Source organism: Pelophylax lessonae (assembly GCF_965119305.1).
Source record: "Pelophylax lessonae genome assembly, chromosome: 1".
NCBI lineage: Eukaryota > Metazoa > Chordata > Amphibia > Anura > Ranidae > Pelophylax > Pelophylax lessonae.
This window is the reverse complement of record NC_138768.1, coordinates 161,454,461-161,477,282: the sequence shown is the minus strand read 5'-3', so window position 1 is coordinate 161,477,282 and position 22,822 is coordinate 161,454,461. Positions and strand designations below refer to the sequence as shown.

The 22,822-nt window shown below is 40.6% G+C and overlaps 1 protein-coding gene across 6 annotated transcripts in view; it reads left to right on the top strand.

Moving 5' to 3' along the window:
• The window catches only part of MCTP1 (multiple C2 and transmembrane domain containing 1), a 1,122,980-nt gene that overhangs the window by 522,942 nt on the left and 577,216 nt on the right, over positions 1-22,822 (top strand). For 5 of the 6 annotated variants that reach the window (XM_082247658.1, XM_082247657.1, XM_082247662.1 and 2 more), the window contains one exon: positions 1,190-1,228. The exons of the other annotated variant lie outside the window; for it this stretch is intronic. In XM_082247658.1, the coding sequence (XP_082103784.1) occupies positions 1,190-1,228 (39 nt within the window). The remainder of the gene's footprint in view (positions 1-1,189; positions 1,229-22,822) is intronic. 6 annotated transcript variants of the gene reach the window in all.

Below are 22,822 nucleotides of genomic sequence, written 5' to 3'. Positions count from 1 at the left end.
TTCACACGCACATGAACTTTAATGGCATCCCAGTCTTAGTCCGTGAAGTTCAATAATGAGTTGGTCCACCCTTTGCAGCTATAACAGCTTCAACTCTTCTGGGAAGGTTGTCCACAAGGTTTAGGAATGTGTCTATGGGAAAGTTTGACCATTTCACCAGAAGCGCATTTGTGAGGTCATGTACTAATGTTGGGTGAGAAGGCCTGGCTCGCAGTCTCCGCTCTAATTCATCCCTAATTCATTAAGGTCAGGACTTTGTGCAGGCCAGTCAAGTTCCCTCACCCCAAACTCGCTCATCCATGTCTTTCTGGACCTTGCATTGTGCACTAGTACAAATCATTTGGGGGGGGGGAGGGGGGAATTATGGTGTGGGCTTGTTTTTCAGGGGTTGGGCTCGGCCCCTTAGTTCCAGTGAAGGGAATGCTTAAGGCGTCAGCCTACCAAGACATTTTGGGCAATTTCATGCTCCCAACTTTGTGGGAACAGTTTTCATCCCAAAGGTGTTTTATCGGGTTGAGGTCAGGACTCTGTGTAGGCCAGTCAAGTTCCTCCACCCCAAACTCGCTCAATATTGAACCCCACAGACTTAAGACTGGGATGCCATTAAAGTTCAAGTGCATGTAAAGGCAGACATCCCAATACTTTTGGTTTTATAGTGTATGAAGAAATCTCCCCAATGACACTGAAAGAAATAAAAACTTGACAGATGTTCTAACTTTTACACTAGTTTTGGCTGGAGTTAGGTTTTACCTTGCCTTTTGTTTGACAATGTGCAGAAAATACATTTTATTTTTAAATACTATTTACATTGTCTTATATTTAAATATTTTAATTTATGGTAAATCAAATAAAAATCATTACTTTCTTTCAAAATATGTATTTATATCCAAGCGCTGAAATTTTAAGAACTATTTCTTTAATTTCTTTAATTCTTTAAGCCAAATGCTTGGTGTCTGAATCCAAACAGGCCACTATTAGACTACTTTATACAGTCCAAAATGTATACTAATAGACACATGATAGTGACCTCAGTATAGAAAGACGAACCTTCTGGTATTCATATTTGATGATATATTTAATTGCCCTGAATACAGACCACTGAATAGGCCTTTCCATAGAACGATGGTCCCTCTGGCAGCTCTGCCGCATGTTGAAATAAAAATATAATGACACTTTATTTTGTTTGCAGACAATTATAATTAAGAAGAATTGGAAAAGATCGAGTAAGGTAATTGGTGGCACATGAAAACTGAATTCTAAAGCAGCCCATAGATTAAGCAATTTTCTATCCTTCCACCATTGCTAGATTCCCCCATCAACACAGTCAGTACTGATGGGGAAATTATCCCCCCCCCCCCCTGCATAGCTATCGTGTTTTGCTGGTGGGGAGCCTCCCTTGCCAGCAGAACACAATGATCACTGTTGGCGGCTACACCTGCCAGTAATTATAGTATAAAAAAGTCTGGCAGGCTGGTTGTACTGTATTTGATCCATTCACCTGACGATGGCCGCTGTGGTCATGGTTTCCTCCTATAATATGTTTGGTTTGGTATTTGAGTGTTGAGCAAGAATCTGACCTTTCATGGCTTCCCAGTAAACTGTTTTATCATTAACATGTTTTTGTACACTAACCTAGCTTCTTGCCAGTAAAAAACAGCTGCTCATATTTCTTCCTGACAAAGCTTTTATTACACTGCCTATAAGATGAGAACATGGGTCATTGCATTCTTTATTCAATGCCTAAAGTGATTTTGTCATTATGAAGCTCAACTCTGGGTGTCCCCTGCTTCTTTTATTGTGCTTTCCTTTTTCTGATGTTGTCAGGCTAGGAAGATGACATGTAGAATCCTCCTCAGATTCTCTTTGGAAGGGCTGGAGAAAGTGTTACTGACACAACTATGTCAGCACCACTCTCTGCTTTATTATATGTAAGTGCAGTTCACTGTGGTGATGCCCTGCACTCACAACATGTCCTCAATATTCTGGGTTGAATGATTCTGATGATACAGTTACTTTAGAGCCTGACTGAGTCCTCATTTTAATCAGCTTACTACATTCCAGGGGCATCGATACAAAAGTTGTTAGATATCTAGCAATTCATTTTCCTTCCAAAGCAGTCACAGCTTGAATAGAAAAGCCTGTTACCTACCACCAGCTGCAGGGTAGGACCCTTGTTTTTTGTGGAGAAAAGGTGGTCTTGTTGCAGAGGTCTGACATCCCCCCCCCCCCTGCTGATTCATAAATATAGCTCTGCAGTCAGCCAACGTTCATGCTCTTCTCTGATTGGAGAGCTCTGGCTCTGATTTATCAGTGTGCACACTGGACCTCTGCAGGGAGATCACTGCTTCTCCACCGAGAGCAAGGGCTCCGCTCTGCAGCATGTTGTGAAGTCACAGGCTTTTCTTATTACTGCTTTTTATAGAAAACAAACTGTTTTGATGCACCTAAGGAGTGTCTCAGCTGCCCAAGACTTTCTCTCCTGTTTGGCTGAGACAGCAGTGTGACACTTTTGGCTCCTGCTGCTGTCAATCAAACTCAGTGAGCAAATCAGGAAAGAGAATGGGCAGGGCCGGGCCGGGCCGTGGCTCTATGTCTAAATGGACACAGGGAGCTGTGACTCGGCTCACGTACCCCCATAGCAAGCTGCTTGCTGTGGGGGCACTCAACAGGAGAGAGGGGCTAGAGAAGAGGAGGATCTGGGCTGCTCTGTGCAAAACAACTGCACGGAGCAGTTAAGTATAACATGTTTGTTATTTTTAACCGATAAAAAAAGGAGACATTACAATTACTGTTAGTAGACCTTAATGCCTGGGAGTTGGCATGGCATCTTGTGTATTATGTAATTTCTGTAATTGGCTCTCACAGCCGTCACGTGATTGGGAATATGAACATCATTCAGAAGTCTTGACCGAGAGCTGTTGGTGACAATTTGGTCAGTGTGTTGGGAGGACTCTCTAAGCACACAAACTCTTGCCGCTGTGAATGCATATGTGTGGCAGCTGGGCATTGAAACCCACAGTTCTTGCTGCTGTAAATATGAAAGAGGTTAAAGGAGAAGAAAGGTCAAAGCTATTTTTGCCCCAGTTCTTCTGTAGGTCACTAAAGTGCACTTGGTTCTTCATTCCCGTGACCCATATTCAGTTGTTAGTGGGCTAAAGTCTGCTGTCGGCTGATGTCACTAAAGTGCTTCATGATCCTGATTGTAATGTCAGGATCTATTCAGAAACCTGTACCAGCACCTGGTTCAGCCTCTCAGCACACCACTAAGAGCCTGAGCCAGCCTCTCCCAAAGCCTAGCGCTCCAGTGAGTGCTGGAGGGGCAGAGCAGAGAACTGAAAACTGAGTGATCTGTGGTCATATGATCACTTAGTTCTCCGTCTAAGCCCTTGTTCAAAATAAATGCGACTTTGAAATCCTGTGATTTTAAAGCTGCATGTCAGTGCGACTTTGAAGACATCTATGCGATATCATGAACAGATGTCTATGCAAGTCACACCCAAAATCATCAAAAGTAGAGCAGAAACTACTTTTTTAAATCGATGCAGGACCGCAAAGTGTGCATTGCACCACTTTGAACATGGCCATTGCCGACAATAGGGTATGACTTGTCATGCGATTTGACCTGTCATGTGAATGAGGGCTTAGAGCCAGCGGGGACAGATGCAAAATCAGACCAATAATGCATCCACCTATGTGAGCATGCAGGTTTGTTTTTTTAAAAACCCAAACTTCTCTTTTAAGGTTTATTCACATGGGGTGTGTTTTCTTGGTAGTCTCTGTTTCTTTTAGATGTGCTTTATTGATGCCTGTTTCAAAACTATATTAAAAGCAGAATTTTTGCTCCATTATCACATATTTTTCAATGCGGTCTGTTAAAATATGGTGAACATGAAGATGTCTTCATAAATATATAGAACTTTCAAAAAATCTACACCTCATGTACAAGTTTGAGCATGGACAGTACTAAACTGTGTTGTCTGTAAAAAGCTGTTATGATTTATGCATAGCTAGAAATCAAACTAAAATCTGCTCTGGAAGGTAACAAAAAATTGAAGACCTAAACCAGAACTGAAGGTGGATAAATAAAAAAAAAAATACATATTCAACCTGCACTTTCTTTTTTAAACGTATAAAAGTAAAACATGCCTGCTATTAAAGCAGAAGTAAACATTTAACAGTTTCTAAAAACAGTTACATTTCCTGCACATTCTGGGATGGTAACACTCCCATTGATTGGGCCCTCAACCAAACTGTCAAACCATCCATTGGCAGGTGTCATAACTGATCGCATGTGCCGCACCATGACAGTTGTAGATTAAACAGAGGCTAACATGGCAGCTTCCTTGGCTGAAAATGATAGGAGGGTTTAGTTCCACTTTAAAGTGGAACTTTACCCATAACAACATGCTTCTTGCTGGAGGCTGCCATTTTGCTGAAGCCCAGAGCCCCCAAACAGCAGTAAATCATGAAGTGGAACTAAACCCATTGATTTAATGGTTTCAAAAAACAGTTAGATTCCTGGAGTGCCAAGATTGCTAACTGTCTCATTTGCTTGTGTCCTCAAACAAACTGTCAAACCATCAGACTGGGGGCATAACTGATCACATGTTCAGCACCATGGCAGTTGCAGTTTAAACAGAAGCAGCTTCTTTGGCTGTAAAGGATAGGAGGGTTTAATTCCGCGGTTAAGGCTGTCAGCAGATCGGCCTCTACAAACTCAGCAATGACTAAAATGGCTAAAATGGGAGAGCAACTGAGCATGTGCAAAGTAGGGTGAGACAAGTGTATTACTGGATTTTCAACAGTATAGGCACTTATTTTTAATGTTTTATATAGCTATACCTGCAAAAAGTGCCAGCCTGAAGTGATCCAGCAGGACTTCATTTTCTGACTAAAGTTCCACTTTAACTTCAATTTGGATAGAGTAATGGAGGGTTATATAACTCCTGTCAGATTTTTTTGCCATCTTTGTCCCTTTGCTGAGATTTCCCTTCACTTCCTGTCTCATAGCAAAACAGAAAGTGAGAGGAAATACCTGCAAATTAAGGAAATTTATTGGGGACCCCTCGGTCACCAACACTAGTGTCCCCATTGAATGATTTTCCCTCTATTACTTTTCTGAGGACAACCCAAAATTTGGGGTTTACTTTTACTTTTACTTTCAATGATAATGGTAAACAGGACAAATAGAGAGGGTGAATCTCTTTAACAGTGGCACAGACAGCAATAAAAAATGGAAGGTGTTCTAATCCCTATCCACTCTATCCAAAACTAAAAAAAAATAAAGTTTTGCATTTAGCTCTACTTTAAAGTAGAACTAAAGGTACAACTTTTTTCATTTTGGATAGCTTAAAGAAGGGTTATAGCCCTTGCCAGAATATTTCCTTTTTTTTTTTGCCATCTGTGTTTCATTGGAGAGACTTCCTGTCCCATAACTAAAACAGGAAGTGAAAGGAAATCCCTATAGAGTGAATGAATCCTAGGGTGTCGTGGGGTTACCAAAACGAATGCCCCCATTGAAAGATTTCCACGCTATTGCTTTCCTCGGGACAACCTAAAGTTTGTGATTTTCTTTAATTAAAAGTTTTGGGGATATCGTTAATAATGGCAAATAGGTTGAATCTGCCAAATGGAGACACCGTTAACATCAAAAAACTGACAGGCATTCTAATTTCTCTCCACTCTATCTTCAACTAAAGAAAAATGTTTTGCCTTTAGTAATGCTAGGACCAGGCCTATTCTGACCCTTTTTTTTTTTTTACAATCAGTATTACTTAGAACCCACAAACATTATATATATTTTTTTAGCAGAAGCCCTAGAAAATAAAATAGTGTTTGTTGCAATTCTTTGTCACACTGTATTTTCAAACACATTTTTTATTTTTGTTAAAAATACACTTTCATAAATTAAAAAAATATAAATATATATACTCAATTTTTTTGTAAAACTGAAAGATGATGTTACAGCGAGTAAATATTTACCTAACACGTCACCCTTTAAAATTGTGCACACTGGTTGAATGATGCAAAACGATGGCACTTAATTATATGTATAGGTGTTGCTTTTAAACTGTTTACAGGTTACCAGTTTGGAGTTACAGAGGAGGTCTGGTGCTAGAAATATTGCTCTCTTTTCACTATAATGTTTACAGTGATACCTCACATGTGTTGTGCAAACACTGTTTACATACAGCTGCAAGAAAAAGTATGTGAACCCTTTGGAATGATATGGATCTCTGCACAAATTGGTCATAAAATGTGATCTGATCATCATCTAAGTCACAACAATAGACAATCACAGTCTGCTTAAACTAATAACACACAAAGAATGAAATGTTGCCATGTTTTTATTGAACACACCATGTAAACATTCACAGTGCAGGTGGGAAAAGTATGTGAACCCCTAGACTAATGACATTTCCAAGAGCTAATTGGAGTGAGATGTCAGCCAACTGGAGTCCAATCAGTGAGATGGGATTGGAGGTGTTGGTTACAGCTGCCCTGCCCTATAAAAAACACACACACCAGTTCTGGGTTTGCTTTTCACAAGAAGCATTGCCTGATGTGAATGATGCCTCGCACAAAAGAGCTCTCAGAAGACCTACGATTAAGAATTGTTGACTTGAATAAAGCTGGAAAGGGTTATAAAAGTATCTCGAAAAGCCTTGCTGTTCATCAGTCCACGGTAAGACAAATTGTCTATAAATGGAGAAAGTTCAGCACTGCTGCTACTCTCCCTAGGAGTGGCCGTCCTGTAAAGATGACTGCAAGAGCACAGCGCAGACTGCTCAATGAGGTGAAGAAGAATCCTAGAGTGTCAGCTAAAGACTTACAAAAGTCACTGGCAAATGCTAACATCCCTGTTAGCGAATCTACAATACGTAAAACACTAAACAAGAATGGATGTCATGGGAGGATGCCACAGAGGAAGCCACTGCTGTCCAAACAAAACATTGCTGCACGTTTACAGTTTGCACAAGAGCACCTGGATGTTCCACAGCGGTACTGGCAAAATATTCTGTGGACAGATGAAACCAAAGAAACACACAACACTATGTGTGGCTAAAAAGAGGCACAGCACTCCAACATCAAAACCTCATCCCAACTGTGAAGTATGGTGGTGATTGCTATCATCGAAGGAAAAATGAATTCCCAAGTTTATCAAGACATTTTGCAGAACTTAAGGCCATCTGTCTACCAGCTGAAGCTCAACAGAAGATGGGTGTTGCAACAGGACAATGGCCCAAAGCATAAAAGTAAATCAACAGAATGGCTTAAACAGAAGAAAATTCCCCTTCTGAAGTGGCCCAGTCAGAGTCCTGACCTCAACCCGATTGAGATGCTGGAAGAAAGCGATTCACACCAGACATCCCAAGAATATTGCTGAACTGAAACAGTTCTGTAAAGAGGAATGGTCAAGAATTACTCCTGACCGTTGTGCACGTCTGATCTTCAACTACAGGAAACGTTTGGTTGAAGTTATTGCTGCCAAAGGAGGTTCAACCAATTATTAAATCCAAGGGTTCACATACTTTTTTCCACCTGCACTATGAATGTTTACATGGTGTGTTCAATAAAAACATGGCAACATTTCATTCTTTGTGTGTTATTAGTTTAAGCAGACTGTGATTGTCTATTGTTGTGACTTAGATGATGATCAGATCACATTGTATGACCAATTTGTGCAGAAATCCATATCATTCCAAAGGGTTCACATACTTTTTCTTGCAGCTGTATGTGGGCGGGACCTACGTATGTGTTCACCACTGCACGCAAGCACTGGGGGGCCAGGGGTGCTTTAAAAATTTTTTATATTTATTTATTTTATTAATTTTTTTACTTCTACACTGTCCCTTTAATTTTTTGTAATCACTTTTTTGCTGTCACAAGAAATATAAACATTTCTTGTGACAAAAATAAAGCATGACAGGTCCTCTTTATGGAGAGATCTAGGATGAATAAGACCCCACATCTCTCTTCTACAATGGAAAGCATCAGACCAAAAAAAAAAAAAAAAAACACATTGATTTAACCACTTTACCACCGGAGGATTTTGCTGTCTTCCGTCCAGGCCACTTTTTGCGATTCGGCACTGTGCGACTTTAACTGACAATTGCACGAGTCGTGCGACGCTGTACCCAAACGAAATTTACGTCCTTTTTTTCCCACAAACAGAGCTTTCTTTTGGTGGTATTTGATCACCTGTGCGATTTTTACTTTTTGCGCTATAAACAAAAAAAGAGCGTTTATTTTGAAAAAATAACAATATTTTTCACATTTTTTTATAAGAAATTCCCCCCAAAAAAATGTAAAAATCACATTTTTTTTAAATTTTTGGCCAATTTGTTTTCTGCTACCTATGTTTAGTAAAAAAAATCGCAATAAGCGTATTTTGATTGGTTTGCGCAAAAGTTATTGCGTTTACTAACTAAGGGAAAGATTTCTGTCATTTTTGGTGTTTTTTTTTTAACGCGTAATGGCGGTGATCTGCGATTTTTTTTGCGGGACTGCGACATTGCGGCGGACAGATCGGACCCTTGACTGACATTTTTGACACTTTTGGGGGTACCAGTGACATTTCTACAGTAATCAGTGCTATATATATGCACTGTTACTGTAAAAATGACACTGGCAGGGAAGGGGTTAATTTTATTGGAGAGGGAGGGGTTAATGTATGCCTGGTGCTTACTGACGTGTGGGGGGGAGGTGACTGTGTGACAGAAGGACAGATCGGATGTCCAGCTATGCTGAACACTCCGATCTGTCAGTCCCTGTCACTATGGAGATCCGCCTGCTGTGTTTACATACAGCGGGCGGATCTCCAGACTCGATCCCCGACGATCGGGGCAGAGCAGCGGCAATCGCCGCTGCTCCTCCGCTGGCCCGACTCCCGCTGTGAATGAACACAGCGGGAGCGAGCCTCCGGCGTAGGTCTACGTCGCTGGACGGGATCGCGGCACTTTGCCGCAGTAGCCTCCATGTAAGCGGAGGTAAAGTGGTTAATACTTTCCAAAAAAAAAAATAGGCTTGTTTACATCGGCCATGAACCGGAAGTCATGACGTCACTCCCAACCTCCTAGACCAGGGGTGTCAAACTGGAGCCCTCCAGGTGTTGCGGAACTACAAGTCCCATCATGCCTCTACCTGTGGGAGTCATGCTTGTAACTGTCAGCCTTGCAATGGGACTTGTAGTTCCGCAACAGCTGGAGGGCCACCAGTTTGACACCTGTGTCCTAGACCATAAAGATGAGCGGAGGCCTTAAAATTGGTCAGACACAACATAAGATATCGGCCTTTGCGGACGACATGCTGTTCACTCTCACCAACCCAGTTATCTCACTCCCGAATCTTTTAAGGGAATTTGCAGAGTATGGAGAATTGTCCAATCTCAAAATAAACCTAGAAAAATCAGAAGCTATGTGGGTGGGCTTAGGACAAGAATTGCAGCAACAGCTAAGCTCAAACTTCAAACTAAAGTGGACAAGTAGAGCATTGAAATACTTGGGCATACAAATAACACCGAAATTCTCCCAGTTATACGATGAAAATTATCCGACACTGCTGAAATCTATACGAAGCCTCCTGCAAAAATGGGGTAAGGGACTGTTATCATGGTGGGCTAGATGTAATATTGTAAAAATGTCTATCCTACCAAAATTTTTGTATTTTTTCCAAACTTTACCAATAGCCATACCACAGAACTATTTTAAACAAATACAGTATACTAAAGGAATTTATATGGTCAGCTAAACATCCTAGATTGATCAAAAGAGTAATGTCATTACGAAAAGAAGAAGGAGGATTGTCAGTACCAGACATGAGGAGGTATTACCAGACCATACACCTGAGTAGATTTGTGGACTGGTGCCGACATAGAAATACAAAATTATGGCCAAATATGAAACAGCCACAATTTGAAATTCCACTAGAAAGAGCTCCGTTTTGTAGCCGTTCCCTGCCAGTCCCCATGAAAATACACCCGCTGATAGGCTTTTACAATTAAGACATGTGCAAAAATTATTCAAAAATATAAATTGACAAGAAAATACTCTGCCATATTTCCGGTCTTGAGTAACCCCAGATTTACCCCGGGTTTCCAGGATAAAAAATTTAGGGACTTGAGGGAAAAAGGACAGCCAGACCCCCCCCCCTCCCCCTTTCTCTTTTTTTTTTTTTTCTCTTTCTCTTTTTGTTTTTTTTTTGTTTTGTTTAATGTTGTGTTATGGGAAGGGATAAAGCAGAAGTTAGATTAGAAAAAGGGCCTAAGTAAACCTGATACTTGGGGAAAACTTGGGCTATGAATTTAGTACAATGACAATGTAATTTATTCCCAATATGGGAACTTCTGCCACTTTGTAAATAATGACTGACACCATGAATGTATGTAAAAGTTTAATGGAAAAACTGATAAATAAATAAAAAATCTAGTAAAAAAAAAAAAAATGAGCGGAGGCCATCTATCTTCTGCTAATTTCTATAGCCAGCTGCGGTCACCGCCGGATTGGTTCCTGGGCTTCCTGATGAGGTAGTGAAGCCTGTGAACCACGCAACCATAAAATTTTGTGATATACCACAAAAAAATTAGAGAATACAAAGTTGCACCACTAATGTGAGATATATTTTACAGTAAAAGTAATATATACATCCTCATATTTAGAGATTCATGTTTATTTCATGGACTTTAGCGCTGCTAGTGCGTGAATGATTCTATAGCGTTTTGTTTTTTGAATCTTGATGCACCTATATACATGTATGAATTTATAGCAGCAGCTTATCTTATTTAGTGCTCAGAAATAATCTTTTTGGCGCCGGGTGAGCAGAGTTTTATTGAAGGATCAGTGAGCGCCATACTTTGCTCCTACATACAATATACATAAATGTGTTGCGATAAAAATAAAATTAAACAAAAAAAAAAAAAACACACAAATCCAAGTGTCAGAGTCAATTCATAAACAAAGAGTCCCAAATGAGTGATAATAGATGAAAGGAAATCTTGCATTCCAAAATCAGGGTAAAATCCCTCCATCCCTCCACGTGAATTCACCGCCACCACATATAAGGATGTACTCTTACCAAAGAGTATGGACCTCCTAATATGGAAGGTCAAACAAGCTATAATGTCTCCTCCAGCACTGATCACATATGAAAAACAAATGGAAGCAGTTCCAAACAGGCTAGGGGGTACTCTGTCAGTCCTCTGTCCTCAAACTGTCAGTATCAATTTCAATAATCCCAATAAAGAAAAAAAAACGCTGACAGTGTAAAACCTTTTTACAAGCTATATTTATTATACAATTTTGCACTTACATGGTTCCAGAAACAAATCAGCATAAAAATGTGTTACAATTCATAAGATGGCAATTGCTAATGCATCCAGATAACACGATGACAGGAACAAGTAACTCCGCCTGACCAGTTTCGTCACCAAAGGACTTATTTCGGGGCATGGGCCCGAGAACCACCAGAAAGCGCTAGGGGAGGAGGGGGGGGGGGTAGTGGTACGCTTGGAAGCGCTGGGGGAGGGGGGGGGGCTAGTGGTATGCTTGTATCACTTTTAGCAGAAAGAGCCACGGCTGAGGAACATTTTAGTACCGGGTTATAGCATCTAGGTGTAGCCATAACCCCGGTATTAAACTGTAAAGTAATGACATATTGTCCCAGTTATGGAAATGAAGTGAGGGGCATGTGTTTTGTTGTCTTAATCAGGAGTGAGCAGCCAGGGTGATAATGCTGCTTCTTCAGAGATACAGTATGAGGAAGTGAGCATTGTCACCCTAGGATGGGAAGTACATTGCTGGCAGGATCATCAGGTGAAAATAAAGAGAACAAAAGCCTGAAAAGAGAAATCTAATGCAGCCGTCACATCTGGTAAACAACAATGTACATGATTTGTGTGCTTGGTTTTGGATACACTTCAAAGAACTGAGAAAAGAAGATGAGAACAAAAGTGGCGTTGTTTGCCACAGGGACTAACTGCATTTTTTGTTCATAAATTGGAAATTAAAACTTAATTAATTGTAATTGCCAACACCTCCACTTTAATTCTCATTTTCTTTTCTCTAGCCTTTTTAAATCAGCCATGCCTTTTTTTGTACAAGTAAGGCCACTTTCACATACTGTATAAACTAGTCACTATGTAGTTCCTTTACAGAAACTGTATAATAATGTAAAGGAGATTTGCTGCATTACCAATTCTCATTCTAAAAATGTTCTGGCTATTGAGACATACCGCTCCTTAAAGAAAAAGCAAAATGATTCCTTTGCAAGTAATGATATCGCGTCGTTATGTAAGGACAATTTAACGGGATGATTTTGTTGTGGTCATTATGGGATGATATTGCTGAAGGAGAGTTAATTTTAGCATGCACTGCAGAGAACTGAGACTGTCTTGTCCTTTCTCATTTTGTCCATGTATCAGTGCCACTAATGGCTTGTGTCTGTTGAGAACTTATTTCTGGTGACACTCTCATAATATAAGACAGTATTTACTACTGAAATGAGAAGGATAAATAGCAGGCTTCTGGACAGTGAAAAAGTAATTGCCGCTCAGCTCTGGTGTATGCTGCAGCAAATGTCTGTAACAAATGTGTTATAATTCTGAAACCATATATCTTCCTGCCATAGCAGGCGAAAGGGAGAACATGATCATTTCTGAAAGTTAATGCGTTTGGATAAAAAGTTATTTATACACTTAATAATCCAAGACTCAATAGAAGAGATGACATCCTTTAAATATAGACCATTTTCTAAAAATATATGTACGACTATTGAAAGCTGGCAAAATGCTGTGATTGGAGTGAAGGCACTATATGCAGCATGTCAGCGCTATATAAACACTTTGAAAAGAATATATTTCTCAATTCTTTTCTTGCTGAAAGGGGTTTTGACACTTTGCAGGAAAGAATGATGAAAAGCAAGAGGGTAGGGTGTCTTGTAGGGTACACGGCATGGTTGTTTGTAGCAGGGTACACATTGTGTTACTTACACCCAGTTATAATTATTGTTCTGTATATTTAAAGTGTAAAGTTTAAAGCTGAACTCTAGCCCTACCCTCAGTCTTGCACAGTTACAGGCTTCTCTCCTTTTCTGAAATTGTTTACTCTGTTTTTACTGCACACTTTAAGCTTCTCACAATGGGCATTAGAAGCTGCAGCAAGTCATATAGAGCTTGCCTCGTTTTCTGGCTAGAGGAGGTCCACCATCATCCAGCTCCTTCCTCCCCAACCTTACTATACTTTTCCTGCCTCTTTCATTAAATGGACTTCAAGTCTTTCAATCATGGAGGCTCAGCACCAGGAAGCAATGAACAGCCACCCTGCTGACCCTCCCACCATTTATCCGCCTGCATTGCAAAGAGAAGCAAAGGGATGTCTTGACACTTGATGATGTCATTGGGTCTAAAATAAGGTATTGAATGATCACAGAAAGGTTTAATTAAAAATTGTATTAGCATGTAAATGAGTAGGGAAGGAGGAGCTAGGGAAGGCAAAATATATACGCAGAATAAACTTCAGCTTTAAAGCCTAACTTCAGTTTTAATTTAACTTTAAATGGTTCATTTTGACCATGGTGGTCTGATTACTTCACTATTACATATGCCTGCTGTCAGTGCTATATAAACTGTATGTAGCATACAAGGGCAGCAGGGTGGAGAGTAGACTTGGGGAAAGCGGGGTAAACAGGGGGCAGTGGGGTGGTTTGGAGGGCACTGGAGTGAGGGGCAGCGAGATGGTCTGGAGGGTAGTGGTGTGGACTGAGGGGCAGTGGACTGAAGCGGGCAGTTTGGTGGACTGGAGGCAGTGGGGTGGATTGGAGTGGGCAGTTTGGTGGACTGGAGGCAGTGGAGTGGAGAGGGAAGCAGCAGGGTGAAGAGTGGAGGGCAGCGGCGTGGACTGGGGGGACAGTGGGGTGGACAGGGGGCAGCTGGTTGAACTGAGGGGGGGGGGTAGTGGGATGGACAGGGGGACTGTAGTCAGGTAAGGTAGACAGTGGGGTGTACAGTAAAGAGACAGTGGTGCTCAGTGGTGGACTACATACCTGTATCCTACTGTCCCCTTCTGTAGACTGTGAGGAGCTCCCTCTACTGGGGCTTCAATGACTGGGTTACTCCAATGTGTTATTAGCAGCGGCTACACTTGCTGCTTCTTCTGCTGGGCTCCTGTGAATCTGGACGATCCTGTCAGCACAAGAGATGCACAGACAGGGAGAAGAAGGATCCTTTAGTTGTTGGTGGTCTGTCCTGAGAGGTGCCTGCCGTTTTTTTGGCACTTAAAGCATTGATTTGTAAACTCTAAACAACAGTAAGGGAGGACAGAAGCCAGCAGTTGTAAACAGAGAAGTTTATGTGGTCACTGAACTGGGGACAGAGATGAGGGGAAGACACATTGGTGCCAGGCACTGGGTACATCTCTCTGGCAAGTATGCTGTCTGAATAATGTGTCCGGGTGTCTGGCAGATTAAAACCCGGACACATGATGCAAAAACCGTACTGTCTGGGTGAATCCCTGACAGGTGATAACCCAATCTGAAACTGAACCTGTGGTAAGGAAGCAAGAAAAAGACTATATGCAGCACATAGCTGACAGCATAAGCTATTAGTACATATAGTATATGTACATAGTTGTATTGTATCAACATGATTGATAGATGATATAACTAAGGGTGTGCTGACACTTATGTGCTACAAATGTTAAAATGGAGCTGGTATTTTAATGTAAAGTATATTGATGTGAAGTATTGTAAAATGTGTAATACCACTAGCATACGGGTTTTTATTAACAGTTACTGAACTCACCATACTTCCCCCTATTAGCCTGAATCAAATTTTCTCATCAGAAGGGTGGTGCCATCTTTGTTCAGGCTTCATCCAGCATCTACTTCCATGATGATGTGCTGTCTCAAAGATGACACAATTGTGCAAATCCTAGTGCCTGTGCAGTATTTCGTTGTGGTCACACATAAGCCCAAGCTTGTCACCTTGTTACTTTTCAGAAAGTTAGAATTTTTAAGGCTTCATGTACACTACAGATCCTAGACTTGAGTTTATGAGTTTTTTGGCATTTTTTTGCCAAAGCTCCTAACCTCAACTCCATAAATGCCAAAGCAGAGTTTAGGAGCTGATGCGGCTAAGGGCGCTTCAACCTCCCTCGCCTGAATGCGGAAAAATCACGTTCAGGATAGGAAAGTTTTGACCGTTAGCCACAAAATTGCGCCGTGATTTTTTCGCATTTTGCGTCTTTCAGCAGCTGGTGGTCAAAGTAGGCTATGTGCACATGAAGCCTAAGTCTGATCACTGATGGAGAAGAGACTGAGTCCTGCCTTCAGAACATTAATATCATCATCTCAGCCTAGAAAGAGTCACTTAAAGCGGAGTTCCAGTCATTTTTTTTTGTTTATTAAAAGTCAGCAGCTACAAAAAAGTGTAGCTGCTGACTTTAAATAATCAGCCACCCACCTGTCCCACAATCCAGCAGTGTACTCACTGCAGCCATGTACTCAATGCAGCAGTGTTCACCCCGTGTACTCCCTCAGCTTGCGGCTTCACAGCCAGGTGCCCACTGTGCATGTGTGAGCGGCGCTGCGCTGCGCTCTGTGACTGGTCTCGAAGTCTTCTAGGACCTGTCATGTGTTGCAGAAGACTTCAGGAAAGGAGAACTAGTGATTCGGATCACCTAAGGTGACCATAAGGGAAGTGGAAGCAGGTACCTGTCAAAATCAGGTACCTGCTCCCCAAAAGCTCCACTTTTGGGTGGAGCTCTGCTTTAACTGAAGCTTAAGGAGTGATTTTTTAAGGACTAAAAATAGAGCCCGTTTAAATAAATATATTGTTCTTTTATATTGTGACATCAGGAATTTAGTTGTGCTCACTTGTAAAGTTAATGAAAAGTCCACTTTAACCACTTAAGCCACGGAAGATTTTACCCCCTTCCTGACCAGGGGGTATTTTGCGATTCGGCACTGCGTGACTTTAACGGACAATTGCGCGGTCGTGCGACACTGTACCTAAACGAATTTGACGTTCTTTTTTCCCACAAACAGAGCTTTCTTTTGGTGGTATTTGATCACCTGTGCGATTTTTTGATCATGCGCTATAAACAAAAAAAGAGCGTCAATTTTGCAAAAATAACAATATATTTCACATTTTATTATATGAAATTCCCCCCCAAAAAAATGTAAAAATCAAAATTTTTAAACATTTTTGGCCAATTTGTTTTATGCTACATATGTTTGAAAAAAAAATCGCAAAAAAGCGTATTTTGATTGGTTTGCGCAAAAGTTATCGCGTGTACTAACAAAGGGAAAGACTTTTGTCATTTTTGTTGTTTTTTTAACGCGTAATGGCGGCAATCTGCGATTTTTTTGGCGGTACTGCGACATTGGGGCAGACAGATTGGACCCTTGACTGACATTTTTGATACTTTTGGGGTTACCAGTGACATTACTGCAGTAATCAGTGCTATACATATGCACTGTTACTGTAAAATGACACTGGTAGTGAAGGGGTTAACTTTATTTGAGAGGGAGGGGCTGTGTGTGTCCCTAGGGGCATGATTCTAACTGTGATTGGCTGTGGCTTGAGGTGTAGGAACAATGATCAGCGGTCCTACATAGTAGAACCATATGATCACTGTTCCTACACAGGGCAAAATGACAGGCGGCTTGTTTACACTAGCCGCCTGCCTTTCTCCCGCTGTCACGGACTATCGTGAGTGAGCAGCGGACATCGGGTCCGTCGCTCACACGCGTGGGGGGGGTCCATGACCGCGCGGGAGTGGGAGCGCGCCTCCGGTGGCGCGTGCTCGCTCCCCAGAGCCTCACAGGCTAGTGACGTACCGGTACGTCACTTTGCCTGTGAGGGGCTGACTTCCGCAGTATATGTACTTGCGGCGGTCGGCAAGTGGTTAAGTGGTAATGTTTTGCCTTACAGCGGGATTTTAGATATAGACATCTTAAAACTAAACTTGAATGATGGAACCAAGATGTTCTTTGTGTTCCCAAGTCTCCTTGGGCCAAAGGGGACATATAATCCAGTCTGTTCTGGTTCTTCTCTTGGTAACCTTCCAGGTATATGTATTTTGAATAGTCCTAGAAAAGAAGTACGAGGGTTCTTCAAAAAGTTATTGCACTTTTTTAACTATTTAATATAAAAAAGTGCAGAAACTTTTGGAAGAGCCCTCATATTAGGGGGTGCCTATGCAAAATGTAAAAAAAAAAACAGTTACTATTACAGGATTAAATCAACAGTTTAATCATTCCTTTGATTAATTGATCAGCATATTTTTTTTGGACGCACAGGGTCATAAGACTGCAAACTTTTGTGTGGTTGTGTCAAGATCTTGAAGTTGCTATTTTCCTAACATAATCAAGTTCCATTTGTACATGCTATTGGCTTTTGCAGGGCTTAAAGCAAAGCCAAGTTTGAAAAGAAATTGTGATCAGTGGAGGAATGGTTATATGGGTGACTGATCTCACTTGTATTGTTACAGAAATAAATTTAGCAAAGAGAAAGCACATTTCCGCTGTTAAAAGCTTTAGTTTTCCTCCTGATAGGACTCTCATTTCCAGTTGCGAGTTATACTGAGCTGCATTATTGACCTTTCAAGATAACTTACTTTTCCTAATGAGAAATGCCTCTGGACCGTTTCACTTTTTCAAAGATGCTTCCTAAACAAAACGCAATGGGAAGACAAATGATTATAACGTGAAAGACAATTTGTGTGCATCTACAACACTTCATGTTTTAAGAGGCTGGAGTAGGGAGTTCAGATATCATTGTCTGCAGTGGACGGAAATAAGCAACAAGATTCACCATAGAAATATTGTATAATGAGGCAAAACGCCTGTAATCCAACTCCTGTACGCATATCTAACTATAGCTATTGTGACAAGTCTACGATACCATGTGCTATAGCTTAGAATTTCAGAAAGGGAATTTATGGAAAAAATAGTTATCAACCTATGTCTATATTGTACGTGTATTTACACCCATATATCAAATAGTTCTCTAGTTTATGACCCTAAACAAAATATTCATCAAGTTCAAATTGTTTGAAACTCCAGCAGTATATACAGTATATGCATAGACAGAATTATATAAGATAACGTATGTCTTACAAAACCGTATTATATAGATGCTTCTTAACACAAAACGAATATAAATGGAAATGTAAAGAGTAACTCCATGTTTGTTGAGAAAGAAAACATTCTTTTCTGGGTGATCACGACACAACAAGCACAGCATTGCAAGGATTTTAACAAACTTTGTTTGTGAGGCCTTCCTTTCATTATTCTGAAGAAATAACAGTTTTTTTGTCTGTGTCCATGTGGAGAGTGACTCTAATGGGAGTGACTTTATAGTTGTCAATCAGCTGCTGCACCTGCAGGGCTCCAATGAGGAAAAATTTCAGCATCTGCATCCCTTTAGACAGGATTTTCCTTTGGGAGTATCTCACCAAAAATGACATTTTGTTGCGGGGGATGCCCAAAATTTGACTTGTATGTCAGTGCAGACTTCTGGGAAAATAAGTAAGCCAATTACATAAGCAGCAAATGACTTTTCTGAGGGGCGTTCTGTACAGATTCTGTGTACGGAATGCCTCCATATAGACATATTGCATTTTACAGAAAACTACAGTGCTGCAGATTGAAAATGAAAGGTAATTTTTAATAACATTCAATTACAATATGACTTGTATAGCAATTTTATACAGTATTTTAATTTTTTATTTATTTGCAATTTGTTTCCTATGAAAGTAGAGTTACCCTTTGGAGGATAACTTCACAATTTAGAACATGTTACATGTTACACCTATATTCAGGGTGAAGCATGTAACATGTTTTAGTCCCCCCCCCCCCCTCAGTGTGACAGGGGGTTCTTCTCCCTGCATCTGCTGTCACATTTTGAAAATGGGCTGGCTGTGGGGAACTTCGCCTACAGAGCCGCATGATTCATTCACAGGAACCTGTGAATGTAGAAACTGCAAGCGTATTAATTAGCATGGCCATAGTTCATTCACACTGCCTACAGGTCTGCAATGCAAGAGAAGTAGTGGAACCGCACTCAGGTGAATGAAAGCAATAAGATCTCTTTATTCTTCAAAATCATAGGTAGACAGACAGTGCAGGGAACAGGTAATCCAAGGTTAACGGGTTTCACGGCACACACGGCCGCTTACTCATAACCGTAGTGATGGATAATGGAAATCGGTTGCTATTAATAGACAGACAAACCCTGGTTGATTGATACGATTGCTCGCAGGTTTGTGTCATCAACTTCATTTTCCTCAATGAGGAGCCGATTAATCCGTGATATAACACCTGGGACTTTTGGGAGTACATGTGAAATCGCTTCATAAAGAAGCACAGCACAAAAACATGACAATACAAAATTGAGTAACAATACACTAATAGAAATACAAAGTAAAATAAATATTAAATGTTATGATAAAATCATGTTAGCGCAGGAAGAATCCAAATCGGCAAAATGCAAAAGAGGATAATATACAAAATTGGAACAATATGTATATATGTGTGTATTAATCTTATGTATTCCCCTGTACATGTATTGAGCTTCAGAGTATATTGCATATAAAATAAAATAAATTAAAGACCTTCATTCTTCCCCAAATGAAAAACCGTAAAGGAAAATTGTGTATATATGTAAGAAAAAATGAAAACTATATGTATGTATATATAGAAGGCAGGAAAACACATGTGTATATGTGCACATGCATGAATATATTTTAAAACCACAGAAAAGCGTGCATACAGAGTAAATTAAAAAATATGCATGTTGCTATAGTGTGGTAATATATATCCTAGCCTGAACATATAGCTTATAATGTATATGTAATAATAAAAATACATATGTGAAAAGCAAGTGACAACGTTGTCACTTGCTTTTCACAACAAGTCTTTCACACCTGGATTTGGGGATCCTCTGCCATTCCTCCTTGCAGATCCTCTCCAGTTCTGTCAGGTTGGATGGTAAACGTTGGTGGACAGCCATTTTTAGGTCTCTCCAGAGATGCTCAATTGGGTTTAAGTCAGGGCTCTGGCTGGGCCATTCAAGAACAGTCACGGAGTTGTTGTTAAGGCACTCCTTCGTTATTTTAGCTGTGTGCTTAGGTTCATTGTCTTGTTGGAAGGTAAACCTTCGGCCCAGTCTGAGGTCCAGAGCACTCTGGAGAAGGTTTTTGTCCAGGATATCCCTGTACTTGGCCGCATTCATCTTTCCCTCGATTGCAACCAGTCATCCTGTCCCTGCAGCTGAAAAACACCCCCACAGCATGATGCTGCCACCACCATGCTTCACTGTTGGGACTGTATTGGACAGGTGATGAGCAGTGCCTGGTTTTCTCCACACATACCGCTTAGAATTAAGGCCAAAAAGTTCTATTTTGGTCTCATCAGACCAGAGAATCTTATTTCTCACCATCTTGGAGTCCTTCAGGTGTTTTTTAGCAAACTCCATGCGGGCTTTCATGTGTCTTACACTGAGGAGAGGCTTCCGTTGGGCCACTCTGCCATAAAGCCCCCACTGGTGGAGGGCTGCAGTGATGGTTGACTTTCTACAACTTTCTCCCATCTCCTGACTGCATCTCTGGAGCTCAGCCACAGTGATCTTTGGGTTCTTCTTTACCTCTCTCACCAAGGCTCTTCTCCCCCGATAGCTCAGTTTGGCCGGACGGCCAGCTCTAGGAAGGGTTCTGGTCGTCCCAAACGTCTTCCATTTGAGGATTATGGAGGCCACTGTGCTCTTAGGAACCTTAAGTGCAGCAGAAATCTTTTTGTAACCTTGGCCAGATCTGTGCCTTGCCCCAATTCTGTCTCTGAGCTCTTCAGGCAGTTCCTTTGACCTCATGGTTCTCATTTTGCTCTGACATGCATTGTGATCTGGAAGGTCTTATATAGACAGGTGTGTGGCTTTCCTAATCAAGTCCAATCAGTATAATCAAACACAGCTGGACTCAAATGAAGGTGTAGAACCATCTCAAGGATGATCAGAAGAAATGGAAAGCACCTGAGTTAAATATATGAGTGTCACAGCAAAGGGTCTGAATACTTAGGACCATGTGATATTTCAGTCTTTCTTTTTTAATAAATCTGCAACAATGTCAACAATTCTGTGTTTTTCTGTCAGTATGGGGTGCTATGTGTACATTCATGAGGAAGAAGAATGAACTTAAATGATTTTAGCAAATGGCTGCAATATAACAAAGAGTGAAAAATTTAAGGGGGTCTGAATACTTTCCGTACCCACTGTATACTTAAATAATTTCTTGGGGTTTTTCTTACTCTCTTCCGCAATGTGCCTTTTGTGTTCTATCTTAGCCACCTTGATTGCGCTCTTACATTTCTTATTGCATTCTTTGTAGTGCTGGAATGCTGCCAATGACCTTTCTGCTTTGTATTTCTTGAAGGCCTTTTCTTTTGTTTTTATATGCATTTTTACGTTGGAGTTTAGCAACCAAGGGTTTATTTTAGCGCTTTTAAACATATTCCCTGTCGGAATGCACTGGCCAATACCTTTATTAAGTATGTTCCTGTTGTGAAATTTTTCCTCAGGTACAAAATACCTGTTACCTGTTAGTCAGTGATATCAAATCAGACAATATATAGCTATATATAATGAGATCAGACAAGACTCAAGATGGCTGAATCATAGTGACCTGATTTATTACAGCGTTGCTGGAGTTTAAATATACTCAAAAATGGGTTTGTCATTACAAACTGACGTACAAGAAATGGGTTGTTATTAACATCTTTTGTCCAATCAAAGTTAACAACTAATTATAGTAAGCATTATATCAATCTAGATCGTGATTCTCTTGTCATCAGGAAATTTTCGGTGATGAAGCTCAATAAAAGTTTCCAAGGGACTTTTATTAGAAGTTATTCTAGGTTTTGGGTCAGCTGTCCAGACAGAGTTCCTTTTATGACAGATACAGGAATATTTGATGCGGTCAGGAATATCTCAGCTTATATATATTTTTAGCTTTTGCGAGCTCATTGACACATGTAAAGAAATCAAAGACAAAATTAGATTAATTAACTTGAAAGACATTTTGTTTAAGATAATCATTTTAAATGCCAGTCAAGGCATCCTGCATATCCAGCAAGGTATCCTGTAAAGGCCAATAAGGTCAAGGTATGCCACGTCATCTTCCCCCTCTTGAGAATTTATTGATCAGGCTAACTACCTATCCGCTTATCAGATTCCTCCAAGGGAGCAGCCCCTTACGCTTGGGACACTGGTCCAGAGGGCAAACCTCAGTGGGGGATGTCCGAGTCTTGGTGAGGTTCTGAGGTGGAGATTACTTCATACATGGGGGTTTGAGGTGACAGATGTCTCATTACAGCATACTCAGCATCATCAATCACTTCTTATTTCCGTATAGAGTTGAAATAGGTTGTCTCCTTGGCCTTGGTAACCTTATCAACCAAACACATAATTATTTTAATTCAACAGATAACTAGAGATCATAATTATCATAAACATCAATATAAATACACCACTTTCATTATTTTAGGAGATAAGGCAAATCCTCCAACAGACTGTGCTCATTAGGAAGGGCGGACACCATTGGAAGTAAAGAGGTTGTAGTACCTGTTATTGTGACACACTGAGAAAGTAAACTATGGGCCTTATTGCCACAGACACAATAGATTCCCAACTCCGAATGTGACCACCCTGGGGTGAAAATGGGTATTAATAACTTTTCTGCATAATACCCCAGTTTCTGTCTGAACAACAGAAACCTGAGGGCTTCTCCTAGGTGAGAAATGTCCATATTGTCATTTAATATGGCTCATATTTTAT